Source organism: Chiloscyllium punctatum, chromosome 26 (assembly GCF_047496795.1).
Source record: "Chiloscyllium punctatum isolate Juve2018m chromosome 26, sChiPun1.3, whole genome shotgun sequence".
In the NCBI taxonomy this organism is placed as follows: Eukaryota; Metazoa; Chordata; class Chondrichthyes; order Orectolobiformes; family Hemiscylliidae; genus Chiloscyllium; species Chiloscyllium punctatum.
The window spans coordinates 77,283,860-77,299,643 of NC_092764.1; the positions used below are offsets into that span (position 1 = coordinate 77,283,860).

The window sequence follows — 15,784 nt, forward strand, 5'->3', positions numbered from 1 at the left end:
TGTGTAGGGCTACGAGGGAGAGAGGGTCGTGTCTTTTTGTGGCTAGCTAGTGTTCGTGTATCCTGGTGGCTAACTTTCTTCCTGCTTGTCCTACCTGGTATTTGTGGCAGTTCATGCATGGAATTTTGTAGACGACGTTGGTTTGGTCCATGGGTTGTACTGGGTCTTTTAAGTTTGTTAGTTTTTGTTTGAGAGTGTTGGTGGGTTTGTGTGCTACTAGGATTCCGAGGGGTCTTAGTAGCCTGGATGTCATTTCTGAAACTTCTTTGATGTATGGTAAGGTGGTTCAGATTTCTGGCCAAACACAGCCATCCTATCAACCCCTTCGAAAACGAACAGGAAATGACATCACCACAAACCCCAGGAACCCCATCCAGGAGAAAGATATAAATAGAAAGCAGGAGACAACAGCTTTGCTTCACTTAGAGGTCGCCACTGATGACGTTACTTAGCCAGGTAATGAAACGTCTGGATATCAAACCTACGTTCTAAAGTATCAAATTTCATGCATTTGTTCTGGTGAACACAAGACAAAGCTTCAACAGCATCCCCTGTTACAGCATTTTCAAGCTCTGCATTACTAAGTGACAATGTATCATGTTTTGGCCATATAGTGAATTTATAAAATGCACTATTCTTCATTAAATGAACAGAATACATGAAGTTGACTTAGATTTAATTTAGGTGTTTCCTGCACCCTTACCAGATCTGAACAGTAACCATTTACTAAGAAGGAATTTGTTCCAGTCGACAAAAGTGTGCTGTGCTATCTTAAGGATCATCTTTCTTAACTCTCCACTTCATGAGAGTTTACAGAACCCAGACTGATGGCTCCCGATTTCTCTAAGTCACTATTTGCCCAAAATTTAATTCAAATTTAGGAATCATGTCTAAACATTTGAAGCCCTAACTCGCTTGATAATACAGATTGTTCTGAAGTGAACTTTTCAGTACTTCTGTCTTCCCCTTGCAAAAGATGTGCACTTAAATATCAGGTCACAGGGAACAAGTGCTTCAGGTTAACAAGTATTTTTAATGATTAATTTTAATTCTACTACTCACTGGCCCAAAGTATCATTAAATCGAGGATCCAGTTCAATGTGATATTTCTTGAGGTAGTCAAACAATTCATCAGTTCCTAAAACCTTGGCAATACGAACAAGCTGGAAGATAAACATGGAATTGATTTAATATACTGATACATGTAATGATGATCAGACCAATGTGATCCATCATTTACCAGCTTTCAACAGGGTCACTTGGAACCATGTAGCACAGCTGACAATATTTACTTCAATGGCAAGATAATTATATAGCACTCCTCAGTATCTCTAGGGAGTCAGTGGTTTGAGAAAATAGCCAGAACCAATAAATTTTTACTAAAAGAGAACTTCATTACCAAATCTGTACACAGCTGCCATTGGTTCAAATTGATTTTCTTAATACAGAAATTGGAGAATCAGGTTAGTCAGTAATCAATTTTGAGAACAAAACATCATGGATGAAAATGGAACACTGTAGGTAAGATGGGCTTCAGACTGATTCCACAGGTCGGTGCAACATTGAGGGCTGAAGGGCTTGTACTGTGCTGTTTTACGTATGTTCTATAAACTATTAACCTTTGGCTCAGTGGTTAGCACTGTTGCCTCAGCACCAGGGTCCCAGGTTCGATTCCAGCCTTGGTGACTGTCTGTGTGGAGTTTGCACATTCTCAGTGTATGCGTGGATTTCTTCCTGGTGTTCCGGTTTCCTCTCAGTCCAAAGCTGAGCAGGTCAGGTGAATTGGCCATGCTAAATTGCCCAGTGTTAGGTGCATTAGTCAGAGAGAAATGGGTCTGGGTGGGTCACTCTTTGGAGGGCTGGTGTGGACTGGTTGGGCCGAAGGGCCTGTTTCCACACTGTAGGGAATCTAAACGAATGTAATCTAACCTTAGCTAGATCATACAACACCTTCAAAGTCAGGAATTGCCTGGCAAAACTAACTGTGATCCAAAAACACTCCTTTGAGCTAAAGAGAAGACATCTTTACATCTGCCAATGTTAAGGAAGCAACCAAGAATGCTACAATTGAGCCTAAACATTAACACAGAGTGACACCGTGGCTCAGTGGTTAGCATTGCTGCCCGAGCGCCAGGGACCCGGTTAGAGTCCCACCCTGGACAACTGTCTGTGTGGAGTTTGCACATTCTCCCAGTGTCTGCGTGGGTTCCTCCAGGTGCTCTGCTTTCTTCCCACAGTCCAAAGATGTGCAGGTCAAGTGAATTGGCCAAGCTAAATTGTCCCATTGTGTTAAGTGCATTAGTAAATAGGGAATAGTCTGGATGGATTACTCTTCGGAGGGTGGGTGAGAACTTGTTGGGCTGAAGGGTCTATTTCCATACGGTAGGGAATCTAATCTAATCCACATTCTAACCAAGACTTCTTGGTTTCTCCCTTCTATTCTTCTTGTTCAGGGCATATTTAAGCACAGGTGTACAACAGTCTCCCACATAAAAGAGAACTCCTTTGTCTGCAACACCATAGCAAACCCAATGCTTCAATATTTTTAAACTGCAATTGTCAGGATTTGCAAGTATCAAAGTAGTCAACTTGGAATCAATCTCATAACACAACATTCAATAATACTAACATTCGTAACATAGAGCCCTAAAGCGAAAGAGAGACAAACCCCTTGAACAGTTTTAGAATTTAATATTTAGATGCTTTCCTATGAGTTGAGAAGTGTGGCACTGGAAAAGCACAGCTGGTCAGGTAGCAACCTGAGGAGTAGGAGAATCAACATTTCAGGCCTAAGCCCTTAATCAGGATTTGGGGGGGGCGCATTGGGCAGGAGAAGGGGCTGAAAGTTAAATAGGAAGGTAAGGGTGGGGCTTACCCACCCTTAAATAGAAAGGTAAGGCTGGGAAGGCGATAGGTGGGGGTGATGGCAATAGGTCAGAGGGGAGGGTGGAGTGGATAAGTGGGCAGGAAGATGGACAGGTAAGACAGTTCAAGAGGTCGTTGCTGAATTGGAGGGTTGGATCTGGGATGAGGTGGTGGAGGGGAGATGAGGGAGTTGGTGAAGTTGGACGTTGATGCCATGTGGTTGGAGGGTCCCAAGGCGGAAAATGAGGCATTCTTTGTCCAGGAATCGGGTAGCTCGGATTTGGTGGTGGAAGGCCGCCCAGGACTTGCATGGAATGGGAGAGGGAATTGAAGTGGTTGGCCACAGGTCAGTGGAGATGCTTGATGAGTGTGTCCCAGAGATGTTCCCTGAAACATTCTGCAAGTTGGCATCCTGCCTCTCTGCATCAAGAACAATGAACACTTTAGATGATGTGTTTAGGTGCAGGAAAACCAGATGTAGAAGGATCCTTTGGGGCCTTGGAGAGGGGTTGGGGGTGGTTGGTGGGAAGGGGTGTGGGCACAGGTTTTACACCTTTTGCATTGTTGACCACGTGGGAGGGAAAACTGTGGTCCTTGAAATAGAAGACCATTTGGGATGTCCTGGAGTTGAATTGCTCTTCCTGGGAGCAGATGCAGCAGAGGCAGAAGAATTGGGGAAAACAGTAGAGTCCAAATCAAAAGATCTAATAGCACAGAACTTGGAAATCAGATCACAGTCAATAGGGAAATCATGCTTGACAAATACATTGGAATTTTTAAAGGATTTAACAAGTTGATAAGGCAGTTCTAGTGGACGTGGTTTACTTGAACTTTTAGATTAGGGAACCAAATATAATATCCTCAAGCGTGCAAACAACACAAAACTGGGTGGAAGGGTGAGCTGTGAGGAGGACAAGAGTATAATTTGGACAAGTTGAATAGGTAGATAAATGCATGGAGGAGGAAGAATAAATTTTGATAAATGAGATTGTCCACTTTGGAAGCAAAAACAGGCAGGCACATTGCTACTTGAAATGGCGATAGACTGGGAAAAGGAGACCTGGGTACCCTTGTACACCAGTTGTTGAAAGTAAGCATGCAGATGTGGTAAATGGTCTGTTTGCCTTCACAGCCTCAGTCATGGACAGCAAATGAGCCAGTTCGGCACTCAGCTCCAAGTCTGCAAGAGCTTCCACATATTTAATGAAAAACAAATATTGTCAAGTCCAGAAAATAAAACTACCTTTCATCACACTTAATCTGTCCAGATGCAGAAATGCATTGCTAGAAAGGGAAACAGAAAAGCTAAAGACTCACGCAGTTTTCTCTAACCGTGAATTCTCAGAGGACTAAACAACTAACAAAATAACAAGCAATTACTTTTCTTCAGAAGTCAGTGAAGTATCAGGTCTGAAGGAAGTATTATGAAACCAGTCTTCAACTTTTGAATTGCCTGCGATAAGATGCATGGGTTGTTCATTTTCAAATATAATTGACTTTGTTTTATTTCAATTTAAAGAATTGTGGAAGCTGGAAATCTGAAACAAAAGCAAAAACTGCTGGAGATACTCTAACAAGTCTGGCAGGATCTGTGGAGAGAAAGCAGAGTTAATGTTATAAGCCCAGTGACCCTTCTGAACTGAGTGTGGTTAGGAAATGTGGTGGTGGGGTGAGAAAAGGAACAAGTGGATGAGGAAGATGGAGCTAAGAGTGAGTGAGTAAGTAAGAGACAGTCAGCAAGGCAAAGGAGTGATAGTATGCTCAAGAGAGGAAAAAAAACAACAGATAATGGGGACCATAAGTAAGTGAAAATGAGTTGGTTGTACTAAAAACAGCCTATGTCATAACAGGGCCTACAAGGTGTGCAGGTGGGTGAAGGACATGGAAGGTGGTATTCAGATTATAAAACTGAATTTTGTTCAAAAGATAATACTGATACAAAGAAAGAGTTTTCAACCCTGTATTAGAGTTTGGAAGGTAATCAAATGAAATTACTACAACTGTTGGTAAATAACTTCAAAACAACAAATAGGCCTTTCAGGCCTGACCCTTTACTGACTTCTGATGAAGAAATTCTTGATGCAATTGTACTGACGCGTTGCAACTAGATGCTTGCTCTACTCTGCAAGATATCCAAGATAACAGCTCTAATTTATTGTTTTAAGTGTCAGCTGATTTTCAGCCTTCATCTTCTTACAGCTATTACTGTTAGATGTCCAAAACTTTACCTGATCATAATTATCATGTCCATGGAAGAAAGGTTCCTTACGGAAGATCATGCTGGCCAACATACAGCCCAAACTCCACATATCCAAGCTATAATCATACATCTGTAAAAGGAAAGGGTGCAAAGGGACTGGTGAGTCGCAGACTTAGGTATCAAAAGGTCTGCATCCGAACAGTTATATGAAATCACAAGGCAGATATCGGTTTTAAACGACAGCATTATATCTGTCCTATTTAAAAAAATACATATGCCCCATATAAACATGTCTTGCTCTAGTTCCTGTATTTGAGATGGGAAGGATCAAATGGAAAGATATTATCCAGTTGAAGTACATTATATCTCAGGAGAAGTTAAGGGACAATGCTGGAATATATTCTGAAGGAAGCCCAAACAATACATTTAGGAAATCAGTGTCATCAGACAAAGTCAACATAGAGTTGGACAATATAGTAAGATTTTCTGAGCATGTAACAAATATGTTAGAAGACAGAACATACTTGAATTTCAAATAGGTATTCAATAAGGTGCTACAGAAAGATTAATATGAAATTTAAGAGCTCAGAGATTGGGGCAATTTATTACTATGGATGGAGAATGAGTTAACAGACAGGAAGCAGTCAGTCAAGTTAAACAAGACTTTTAAGAACTAGTGCAGTGCTTCAAGAAACAATGTTGTTATCTCAGCATTTATAATTAACATTCAGTGGTTTGGATGAAAAAAACCATGAGTAATGCATTCAAGGTTGTTGGCAACAAAGTTGAATGTGAATATAAATGGTGAGAAGGATATAGAGGAGCTCCAAAGAAATATAGACAGGTTGAGTGGACAAGACAATTGCAATGGCACAGAGATAATGTTACTGAACATGTAATCCAGAACCGCAGGTTAATGCTCTTAGAACATGGGTTTGAATCCTACCATGGAAACAGAGGGTATTTGAATTCAGTTTCAAAAATAATGAATTAAGAAAACGTAACTAGTGATGATACACATCTGATTCATTAATGTTCCTTCTGCCATCCTCACCTGGTCTGACGAACAGGTTCTGTACAGATCGAATCCTATACCCACTGCAGTTTGGTTAATTCTTAACTGCTGTCTGGGACATTTACGGATAGCCTTACCAGCAAAGGGCATGAGTGATTAATTCTTTACAAAAGGAGCATAACGTGGGGAAGAGTTTAACCACTTTGCTGATAAAATTAGAACAGCAGTTTTTTTTTAAATTAAAAGGCCTTGAAACTTTTAACCATTAGTGTTCAGAAACTTGGGTGCAATTGTACAAGGAACATAATTTCCATCTGTAAACACCACAAGCAATCAAGGTGGTCAACAGCATGGAGGTCATTGTCACTGGAATGGAGTGCACAATTTTAAAAAAAGCTACAGAATTAGGGAACATTCATTTAAGATAGACATGCAAATGACTTTCTCTCAGTAGAGAATATATGGAATGCTCTAACCCAGAGAATTATGGAGGCTAATAAATGAAAGTATTTAAAGAGGAGGTACAGGTGGATAGATATTTGAAATAGAGAAATTAAGGGCTATGAGCAGCTGGTATGAAAGAGGGTTGAGGCCTGGAGCAAAACAGCTATGACATTACAGAATATAGTGGGGCAGGTTCAAAGGGGCCGAATAGCCTACACCTGCTCCTATTTCTAATATGTACTACTGCACTGGACTTTTGAGACCACATCTGGACCTACTTTGAGCCATTTAAGAGAAAGTGTATATGTTAAGGGAAAGCGTACTTATTTTGGAGGTGGTACATCCAAGGTTCACTAGAATGGCCACTGTGTTGAGAAGGTTGTTTAAAGAGGAGAGGTAGAGTAAATGGGGTGTAGATTTGAGGTTTTGAAGAAGGAAAGGTGATCTCTTTGAAACCTACAAGATTCTGTAGGAGCTTGACAGGATAGAGGGGGTGGCTGAAGAATCGAGAATACAGGGTTAGACCCAGGATAAGGGATTAATGATTCAAGATTGAAATGAGAAGTTTCTTCAATTAGAAGAAAGAGTCTTTCGAATTCTCAGCCTCAGTAGATTGTAAATGTGACATGGTTGAGCAAGGCTGAGAAAGATATTTTTGATCAAGGTATAAGGAGAGCATGCCAGAAAGGGAGACAGAAGATCAGCCATGCACTAAACAGTGGAACAGTATTGAAGGGCTTTACCCAACAGAGCTTCTATTTCATGTTCTTTTTTCACTGACTGCAAGGATGACATTAAAAAAAGGAGACAAATGCAGAGAACCTCAGTACAGAAATCGTACACTACTTCCATACACTTCTCCCTCAATAAGATATTCTAATGACCGTGGAGTGTAAAACAGGATAAATCCTGTATCTTGATTGTACCTGGTAGTCAACTAGCAGCTCAGGACCTTTGAAGTACCTGGAGGCTACTCTAACATTGTACTCCTGTTCAGGATGGTAAAACTCAGCCAGTCCCCAGTCAATCAACCGAAGCTGTAGAGAAAATTAGTAATCAGATATTAGCTGGTAAATCAATGCTACATGCAATTTTATTGCTCAAATTTTAACAGTCCACTTCTCCCACAACTCAGGTTGTAGGTTTGCTCGCTGAGCTGGTAAATTTGCTCTCAGATGTTTCGTCACCATGCTAGGTAACATCTGTCCTGTTTGCTATTTGTGTGTCCTGGTCTGTTGTGGTGGGTGATATCAAGTCTGGTTCTTTTTGAAGGGTTGGGAAATGGGGTCCAAATTGATGTTTGTTAATACAGTTAAATGCCCGTGCATGTCTTTGTTTCTCCTGTCCCAGGATGGATGTATTGTCCCAGTCGAACTGATGTTTTCCTTCATCTATGTATGGGTACTAGTGATAGTTGGTGCTTATGTATCCTGGTGGCTAGTTTCCTGCCCGTCTGTCCAATGTAATGTTTGCTGCTGGTACATTGAAAAAGCAAACACACTACTCGCAGATACCAACAGGTGGCGATGGACCCAACTCCACAGCTAGAAAACCATATTACAGCATCCCCTGAGGAGACTTCATAAAACAGCTGAAATTAACAAGAGACCTCCAAAAGAATGAAACCTAAAGGATCCAACACATCCCATTTCTTTGGATTACCAAAGGTACATAAACAAGGGCCCCCACCGCCCCCCCCCCCCTCAGTCCCAAAGTCTCACTTCCCAGTACACTGTCATACAGATTAGCAAAGGAACTGCAATGCAAACTGAAACACCTAGTAGAAGACTCAAGCCACTCTATGTAGGAATTCCTTAACATCAAAGACACCAAGGTAGAGAACGAGGTGGTCATGATTTCCTTCGACACGATGGCCCTATTCACATCGATAAACATTACCTGAGCCAAAAGAAACATTGGCCTCACTGCTGGATGAACCAACAACAAACACTTGACAGCACTAACTCCATCAGCAAGGACAGCATCCTCAAACTAGTAGACCTGTGCCTCATAACCCTCTTCACCTTCTACTACAAGATTTACAAACAAATCAACAGGATACCAATGAGATCACCAATATCAGGCAGAAGTAGTTATGCAGAGGTTAAAACAAACAGCCTTTCCCAAGACCCAGTCCAAGCTTTGGGTCCGCTATGAGGATGACACCTTGGTCACCATGATCGCAACAAACTAGAAAAAAACCCACAAACACAAACAACGTCCTTAAAACTATAAAAGGTCAACAAGAGGAGACCAACAGACTCCCCTTCCTAGATGTCACAGTAGAACGCAAAGCCAATGGAGAGCTACAGACCAGCATTTACAGGAAAGTCACACACACTGACCAGATACTCAAGTACAGGAGCAATCATATCAACACCCACAAACCAAGCTGCATCAGGACATTACTTAAACAAGACAAAAAACACTACAGCACCTAGGGACTAGGAGAAGCAGAGCAAGAACACCTGTACAACATATTCAGGAACAACAGGTACCTAATAAGCGTAGTCTGCCAATTCTTACACAATATACCTAAACAAGACGACACAACACGCCCAGAGACTCTGGACACCCTGCCAAACAAAGACGTCTGGGAGATGACGACCAGACCACTAGGGCCCTTGGTATTATGACAGCCCACAAAACCTACCAACACACTGAAACAGCTCCTGATGAATTTAAAAGACCCCAGACTTCTCCGGATGCTCCAGTTTCCTCCCACAGTCTAAAGATGTGCAGGTTAGGTGAATTGGCCATGCTAAATTGCCAGTGTTAGGTGTAGGGGAATGGGTCTGGGTCGGTTGCTCTTCGGAGGGTCGGTGTGGACTTGTTGGGCCGAAGGGCCTGTTTCCACACTAAGTAATCTAATCTAATCTAATCTAAAAAAAACCAACAACCAGCAGAACAGACGTCAAGTACAAAATACCCTGCAAAGACTGCAATAAACATGACATTAGACAAACCGGCAGGAAACTAGCCATTAGGAGACATGAGCACCAACTAGCCACCAAAAGACTTGTCCAACTATCACTAGTATCCGGACACAGATGAAGAGGGACACAAGTTCCACGAGGACAATACATCCATCCTGGGACAGGCAAAAGAGAGACACACACGGGAATTCCTACAGGCCTGGCATTCAACTAGAACTCCATTAACAAATATATCGATTTGTACCCCATTCACCAACCTCTCAGAAAAAGAACTGGAAGTGATGTCAAACACCACAACAGACTAAGACACACAAATAGCAAGTGGGACAGAACACCAGCGCTTTATTAGAGGCTCACTGATGATGTTACCGAGCATGGTGATGCAACATCTGAGAACAAATCTACCAGCTCAGTGTGCAAACTTACAACCGGATCCACAAACTGAAATACAAATCTTCTCCAAAATCGTTTCCCACAAGTATTCTTCACAAGAATAAGGTTATCAATCTGAAATGTCAATTAGATAGAACTAAACGTGCTTTAAAATGATATTGATATATATGGGACACAGTGGAACGCTGAATCAAGGAGAAAGCAGAAAATAAAGCCAAGAAAATTGATCTCTTACTTCAGTTTCACAAGGTGGAGATTAGAATGAGCAGATCTACCAATTCACTGGTGTGGTTCAGCAACAAGTTCCAAAGAGAAAATACTTTTCATCCCTTTTTGATTAAACATGCCCTTCAGTAGAAAGCAAATAATCTAAAGAAAACTACTCAAAGAGGGGAGCTGGCAAACTGATCTTAAATGACTAGTAACTGGGTGATATAACTTGCTACAGACTCCATTTGTCAGCCATCTGATCAGCTCCCTGCTGCAGCAGCCCTCTTTGTTTACCACCAGAAAACTGGAAACAGTAAATTTCAATTTAATTGACAACATCTCATCAGAAGCTCAATGTAACCTTCAAGTAGCAGCCCGATGCTACAATACTGTGGAGAAAGTGAGTCATAGAACACATTTCAGTTAACACCAAATGTTCGCACACATTTTGCTGCTCACGATGACACACCCCCACCATAAAACAGTCAAACCTGCAGTCAGCCCATACCTTCCTCTGGGCATGGTCGATCATCACATTATGTGGTTTCACGTCCCTATGCATAATGCCCATACTATGGCAGTAATCCAAGGCCTGCGGGGAGAAGAGTTTTAAACTTGTTATTATTTTTGCATAATTTCCCAATTTCATTCCACAGCTTTTGTCCCACTTACTCTGCTATCAAGTCAAACTGAGAAACATCCTCCATGCCTTAAAATAACCTCCAGTACTTTGAAACACAGCAACTTGGAATGGTTAATATCAGAACATCCTCCTTCCTGAAGAAACTAGCTTCCAAATTATCATATTAATGTAGATGAGGACGTTCTGCATGGATGGCTCATTCTGGGAAATCCTACAACTAATCATTATACCTTTCTTTTTAAATGTATTCATATTCCCTTCAAGCTTAGACAAAAAGGCTTTAAGATTAAATCCCCCCAAAAAAATCAGAATTGACCTCTTTCAGTTTATCCTTGCTTATAAGTCAGCATTGCTTACAAGAATGAAATGATAGATTTAACATTTTGTCCAGTGTGGAGCCCAGCATACGCGCTTTCAATAGTGAGAAAATAACCACTAAAGCACCAGCATACGATGACAGAGTTTAAAAAATCACAACACCAGGTTATAGCCCAACATGTTTATTTGTGCTTCCAAATAAACCTGCTGGACTCTAGGTAAAAACAATGACTGCAGATGCTGAAAACCAAATACTGGATTAGTGGTGCTGGAAGAGCACAGCAGTTCAGGCAGCATCCAACGAGCAGCGAAATCGACGTTTTGGGCAAAAGCCGGCTTTATTCCTGATGAAGGGCTTTTGCCCAAAACGTCGATTTCGCTGCTCGTTGGATGCTGCCTGAACTGCTGTGCTCTTCCAGCACCACTAATCCTGCTGGACTCTAACCTAGTGTTGAGATTTTTAAACTTTGCACACTCCAGTCCAACACCGGCACCTCCAAATCATGACAGAAGAGGGCAGTGAAGAGTCATCTGATGTCATTTAATGGATTATAAATCATTTCAGCACAGAAAGCAGCAATTCAGCCCAGAGTCTACGCTAGCTCTCTATACAGCAGTCTCATAAGACCCATTCATCCAGACCACCAGATGAAGCATAAATTGCTTGATCCTGAAGTGAGTGGCCTCCCATCAACTTAATGTCAATCACTCATTGGATACCAAGTGAAGTAAACATCGATATTGGGAGAAGTTTAGGACTCACATCAATTACTGATGGTGGACAGGGCACTGACACAGTGGAGATAACCCCAAAGGGTACCAAAACATAAATAAACTAACACTATTACTACTCAGTTTATATGATCAGTTAGCTTTCAACTCACCTTTAATATTTCATACATGTAGAACCGTATGTCATAATCTGTCAAAACCTGATACAGTTGCTAGACAAAGAGAGAGAAGATGGGGGATGTGATATTGGGTAGGGAGGGGGAAGGAAATTTAGCATAAGTGAGTAAAAACATTGTCAGTTTGTTACTGGACTAAACAGTAATCTTAATGAAATAGATAAGATGCAACTGCACCTACAAGCTCACCTTGAAGTCAGTGTTATCAATGTGCTCGAAAACAAGAGCTGGAGTCCTTGACTGTGGAAAAAAACAGTCCATTACATGAGGTACAGCACAAAGGCAACATGACAGAAACTCTTTAGGAAACTCTACCACAAACAATCAACAAGAAAGGTTTCAGCCAACAATACACATTGCATCTGTGGCCAAGATGAACTATTGCAAGACACAGTGGTTGAAAATGCATTTCCACAGTAGACATCACATTAATCTTTGATTGCACAAGGTTGTATACTTGACAAGGCATTGACATGATTAGTTTTTTGATGGATTATTAAGTACCATCTCAGTGAAGAGGTGGTGCAGCAATCCTTCACCCAAGCTCCTGACAACACAATACTGTTCTCAAATTTACTGCTAGGTGACAACAGTAGCCACTCAAGATAAATAAAAACAATGCTGGAGAAACTCCAGACTGGTAGTATCTGTGGAGAGTTAACATCTCAAGCCCAATATGATTCTTGTTTGCTTGAAGAGGAGTCATGTGGATTCAAATATTTCTCTCCCTCCAGATGCTGCCAGAACTGCTTAGTTCCTCCAGCATTCGCCATTTTAGTTCTGATCTCCAACATTTGCAGTACAGCACTTTGCTTTAACTAGCACAGCTCAGGTTAACTCTTCCTTTCTCCTGTATTGATGAATGGATTTTGTTTAATATAGTAACTCTTCAGATGCCCAACCTGTGGCTAAGAATGACCTGGAATAATTCTGTACAGAAAGTCTGGTTTAGTAATACTCTGGAATAGAATGAAAAGTTCAGAAGATAAAAATCTTAGGTCATGAAAGTATACTAGACACAGTGTTGACAGTTTGGTTCTGTAATCAATGAAACATAAATCATGATCAAACCTCACTACAATGGTTTATGTAGGTGAACTATGTAATTGCCAAGATGTGGTCATTAGGTGCTTGGATTTGGGTCACAGAAACTTAGCCAGTTCTTTGTTTTTGTTTTAAAGATGAAACAATATGAATGAAGACAGCAAATGGGGCAGGAGTGAAAAAAGACAAGTACTGCCTGTGCATAGTGTGCCTAATTCATTCTATATATGCAAGTTGTGTTTTTTCAAGCCTAATCTCTTTAAGAGTGTTCAGCTTTCTGAAAAATCATATCCCACTCCTATATTCCTCAGTCAAATAATGCTTGTCAGCTAATGCAGCAGACCAGTTTTGCAATTACTGCAAATGCCATACAACACCATGTGAGAGTTGCATTAAAAATGCCCAGGGAGGAATGTGTCAGCAGCAATGTGCATTCCCACTCCACATTGAACCAGCTATCCTCTGTTCAACACTAACCAAAAAACTTGAAAAGGCCACGAACAATATGCAGCAAAATTCTTATTCCCAAAACACTAATTAGAAAAGAAGTGGTAGAAAGATTGGCCCCTGGAGCAGTCAGTAATAGATATGGGGCTGGGTCAGAAAAATATGGGTGCAGGTAGGGTTGGATCAGTGGAGTTTTCAAATCAAAGACATTAAGTTATGCTGCCTTACCCTGTTAAAGTGAATCACTTTACGAAATATCTTTATGCAAGCCTACATTTTACACTCATTAAGATCCCACAAACAGCAATTAAATGAATAGCCAATCTGCTTTTGATGATGTAAACTGAAGGAGAATATGAGAACAAAGCCAATCTCTGCTTTAATTGTGATTTTTGAGAAGATTTGTAGCTCAGATCGAAGTTCAGGTTGTAAGTTAGCTCACTGAGCTGGCAGGTTTGTTTACAGATGTTTTGTCACCATGCTAAGTAACATCATCAGTGAGCCTCCAGTGAAGTGCTGGTGTTCTGTCCTGCTTTCTATTTCTGTGTCTTGGTCTGTGAAGGTGAGTGATATCATTTGCTGTTCTTTTTCTCAGAGGTTGGTAAATGGGGTCCAAATCGATGTGTTTATTGATAGAGTTCTGGTTTGCATACCAGGCCTCTTGGAACTCCCATGCACGTGTATTTAGCCTGTCCTAGGATGGATGTGATGTCCCAGTCAAAGTGATGTCCTTCTTCGTTTGTAAGGATACCAACAACCAGCAAAACAAATGTCATTTACAAAATACCATGCAAGGACTGTAACAAACAGTACATTGGACAGCACTTCACCGGAGGCTCACTAATGATGTTACCTAGCATGGTGACAAAACGTCTGAAAACAAACCTACCAGCTCAACGAGCAAAGATACAACCTTCTTTAATTATCATGAGATCTTTTGTGTTAATCCAAACTAAAACAGGGTCTTCATTTCCCAAAGGACAATACAACGTTGTGTCTGTACTGCACTGGGTATAACTTTGAATATGCTGCACAGACTAGATTGGGTTGGAATATCTGGTTGGCATGGACAGGTTGGTCCGAAGGGTCTGTTTCCATGCTGTACATCTCTATGACTCTATGTGTGGACATGGGGCTTAAAATTGCAATGAGTTAGGGAAGTGTAAGTTGCACCAACTGAGCCAAGCTGACCAAACTAAGCATGCAACCTTTCAATTAGGTTTCAGGCTGAAATCAATATCTGGATCAAGCCACAGCAGTTACTCACCACAGGGTCCTTTACAACATCTAGCAGCTTGATGATGTTAGGGCCTCCACGGAGGTTCTCTAATATTTTGATTTCCCGCTTTATTTTCTTCTTTTTAACAGGCTGCAAAATTAATATACAGGTTTAAAATGAATTTTAACAAGGTAGGATGCTTAACAGATTTGCTGACATCTTAGCACAAAGGAAAATTGATAAGTGCATACTTTAGTTCTAAAGCTGGTTTAGAGAGTAAATGAGCGATGTTGTCACATTCCTCAGTTCGGTTTCACAAGCTCTGCTGCCACACACCATTGCATAAACCCACGAAGAAAGATGCCACTGTGTTGTGTACCAGGCTGCCATGTGGTATAACAGAATGCTCTGACCCAGCCATGTTACAAGTCAAGCAAGTTATGCTGCTCAAAGAGGGCTTGATTTATTTAAAAAAGACCGAAAAAGCCACAGAGCACACAATTCAAAAATTAACACAAAACTACTTTATATTGAACTAAAATTATGATAGTCACTTCCAGATGAATGTGTTGTTTAATAGCTGAGTGATCATTAAACTTAAATTTGCCCAAAGTTGCCACTAATAGTGCCAATAAAGATAAAGTAGTGAGTGTATAGAACTTAAAAACTTTCAACTTAATCTCTGAAAAGTAGCAAAAAGTCAGGCATGTTCCAGTTTATCATTTGAAAATATGTACCACAATCCTCAAAAGTAACATAGTAGGCCATCCAATCTTTGGAGCACGTTGTATCATTCAATGAGATTATGAGTGATCAGTCATTTGCCAAAGTTAATTATCAAGTACTTTCAAAATCATTGAAAAGCTCAGTCAAAACATTTCTAAACCATCCACGTTTCTATTAATACAATAGTCCTAGAGTCCTGGTTACATTCTGGTGAATCTGTGTCAAACTCTCCAAAATGGATTTACTCTTCCTAAAGTGCAGTGCTCAGAACGAATACTCCAGCTGTGGTTTAAGCTGGAAACTTTGATTAGCAGCAAATTTACATGCTTCTTTGTTAAAAGCTAATATTCCATTAGCCTTTTTCATTTTGTTTTGCACCTACCCAAAAATCTGATCCTGTTAAAATTAACACTTGA

At 40.8% G+C, this 15,784-nt stretch overlaps 1 protein-coding gene across 3 annotated transcripts in view; it reads right to left on the reverse strand.

Annotated features, from left to right (window-relative positions):
- LOC140453193 (casein kinase II subunit alpha') overlaps nt 1-15,784 on the reverse strand; it is a 75,026-nt gene that overhangs the window by 7,363 nt on the left and 51,879 nt on the right. Inside the window, exons 3-9 of one of the 3 annotated variants that reach the window (XM_072547702.1) lie at nt 14,691-14,792; nt 12,122-12,172; nt 11,909-11,956; nt 10,572-10,655; nt 7,451-7,561; nt 5,094-5,195; nt 1,063-1,163 (exon numbers count right to left, since the gene is read on the reverse strand). In XM_072547702.1, the coding sequence (XP_072403803.1) occupies nt 1,063-1,163; nt 5,094-5,195; nt 7,451-7,561; nt 10,572-10,655; nt 11,909-11,956; nt 12,122-12,172; nt 14,691-14,792 (599 nt within the window). Of the gene's footprint in view, nt 1-1,062; nt 1,164-5,093; nt 5,196-7,450; nt 7,562-10,571; nt 10,656-11,908; nt 11,969-12,121; nt 12,173-14,690; nt 14,793-15,784 lie in introns of all 3 variants that reach the window. The other 2 variants (XM_072547701.1, XM_072547703.1) reach the window with 2 other exon arrangements.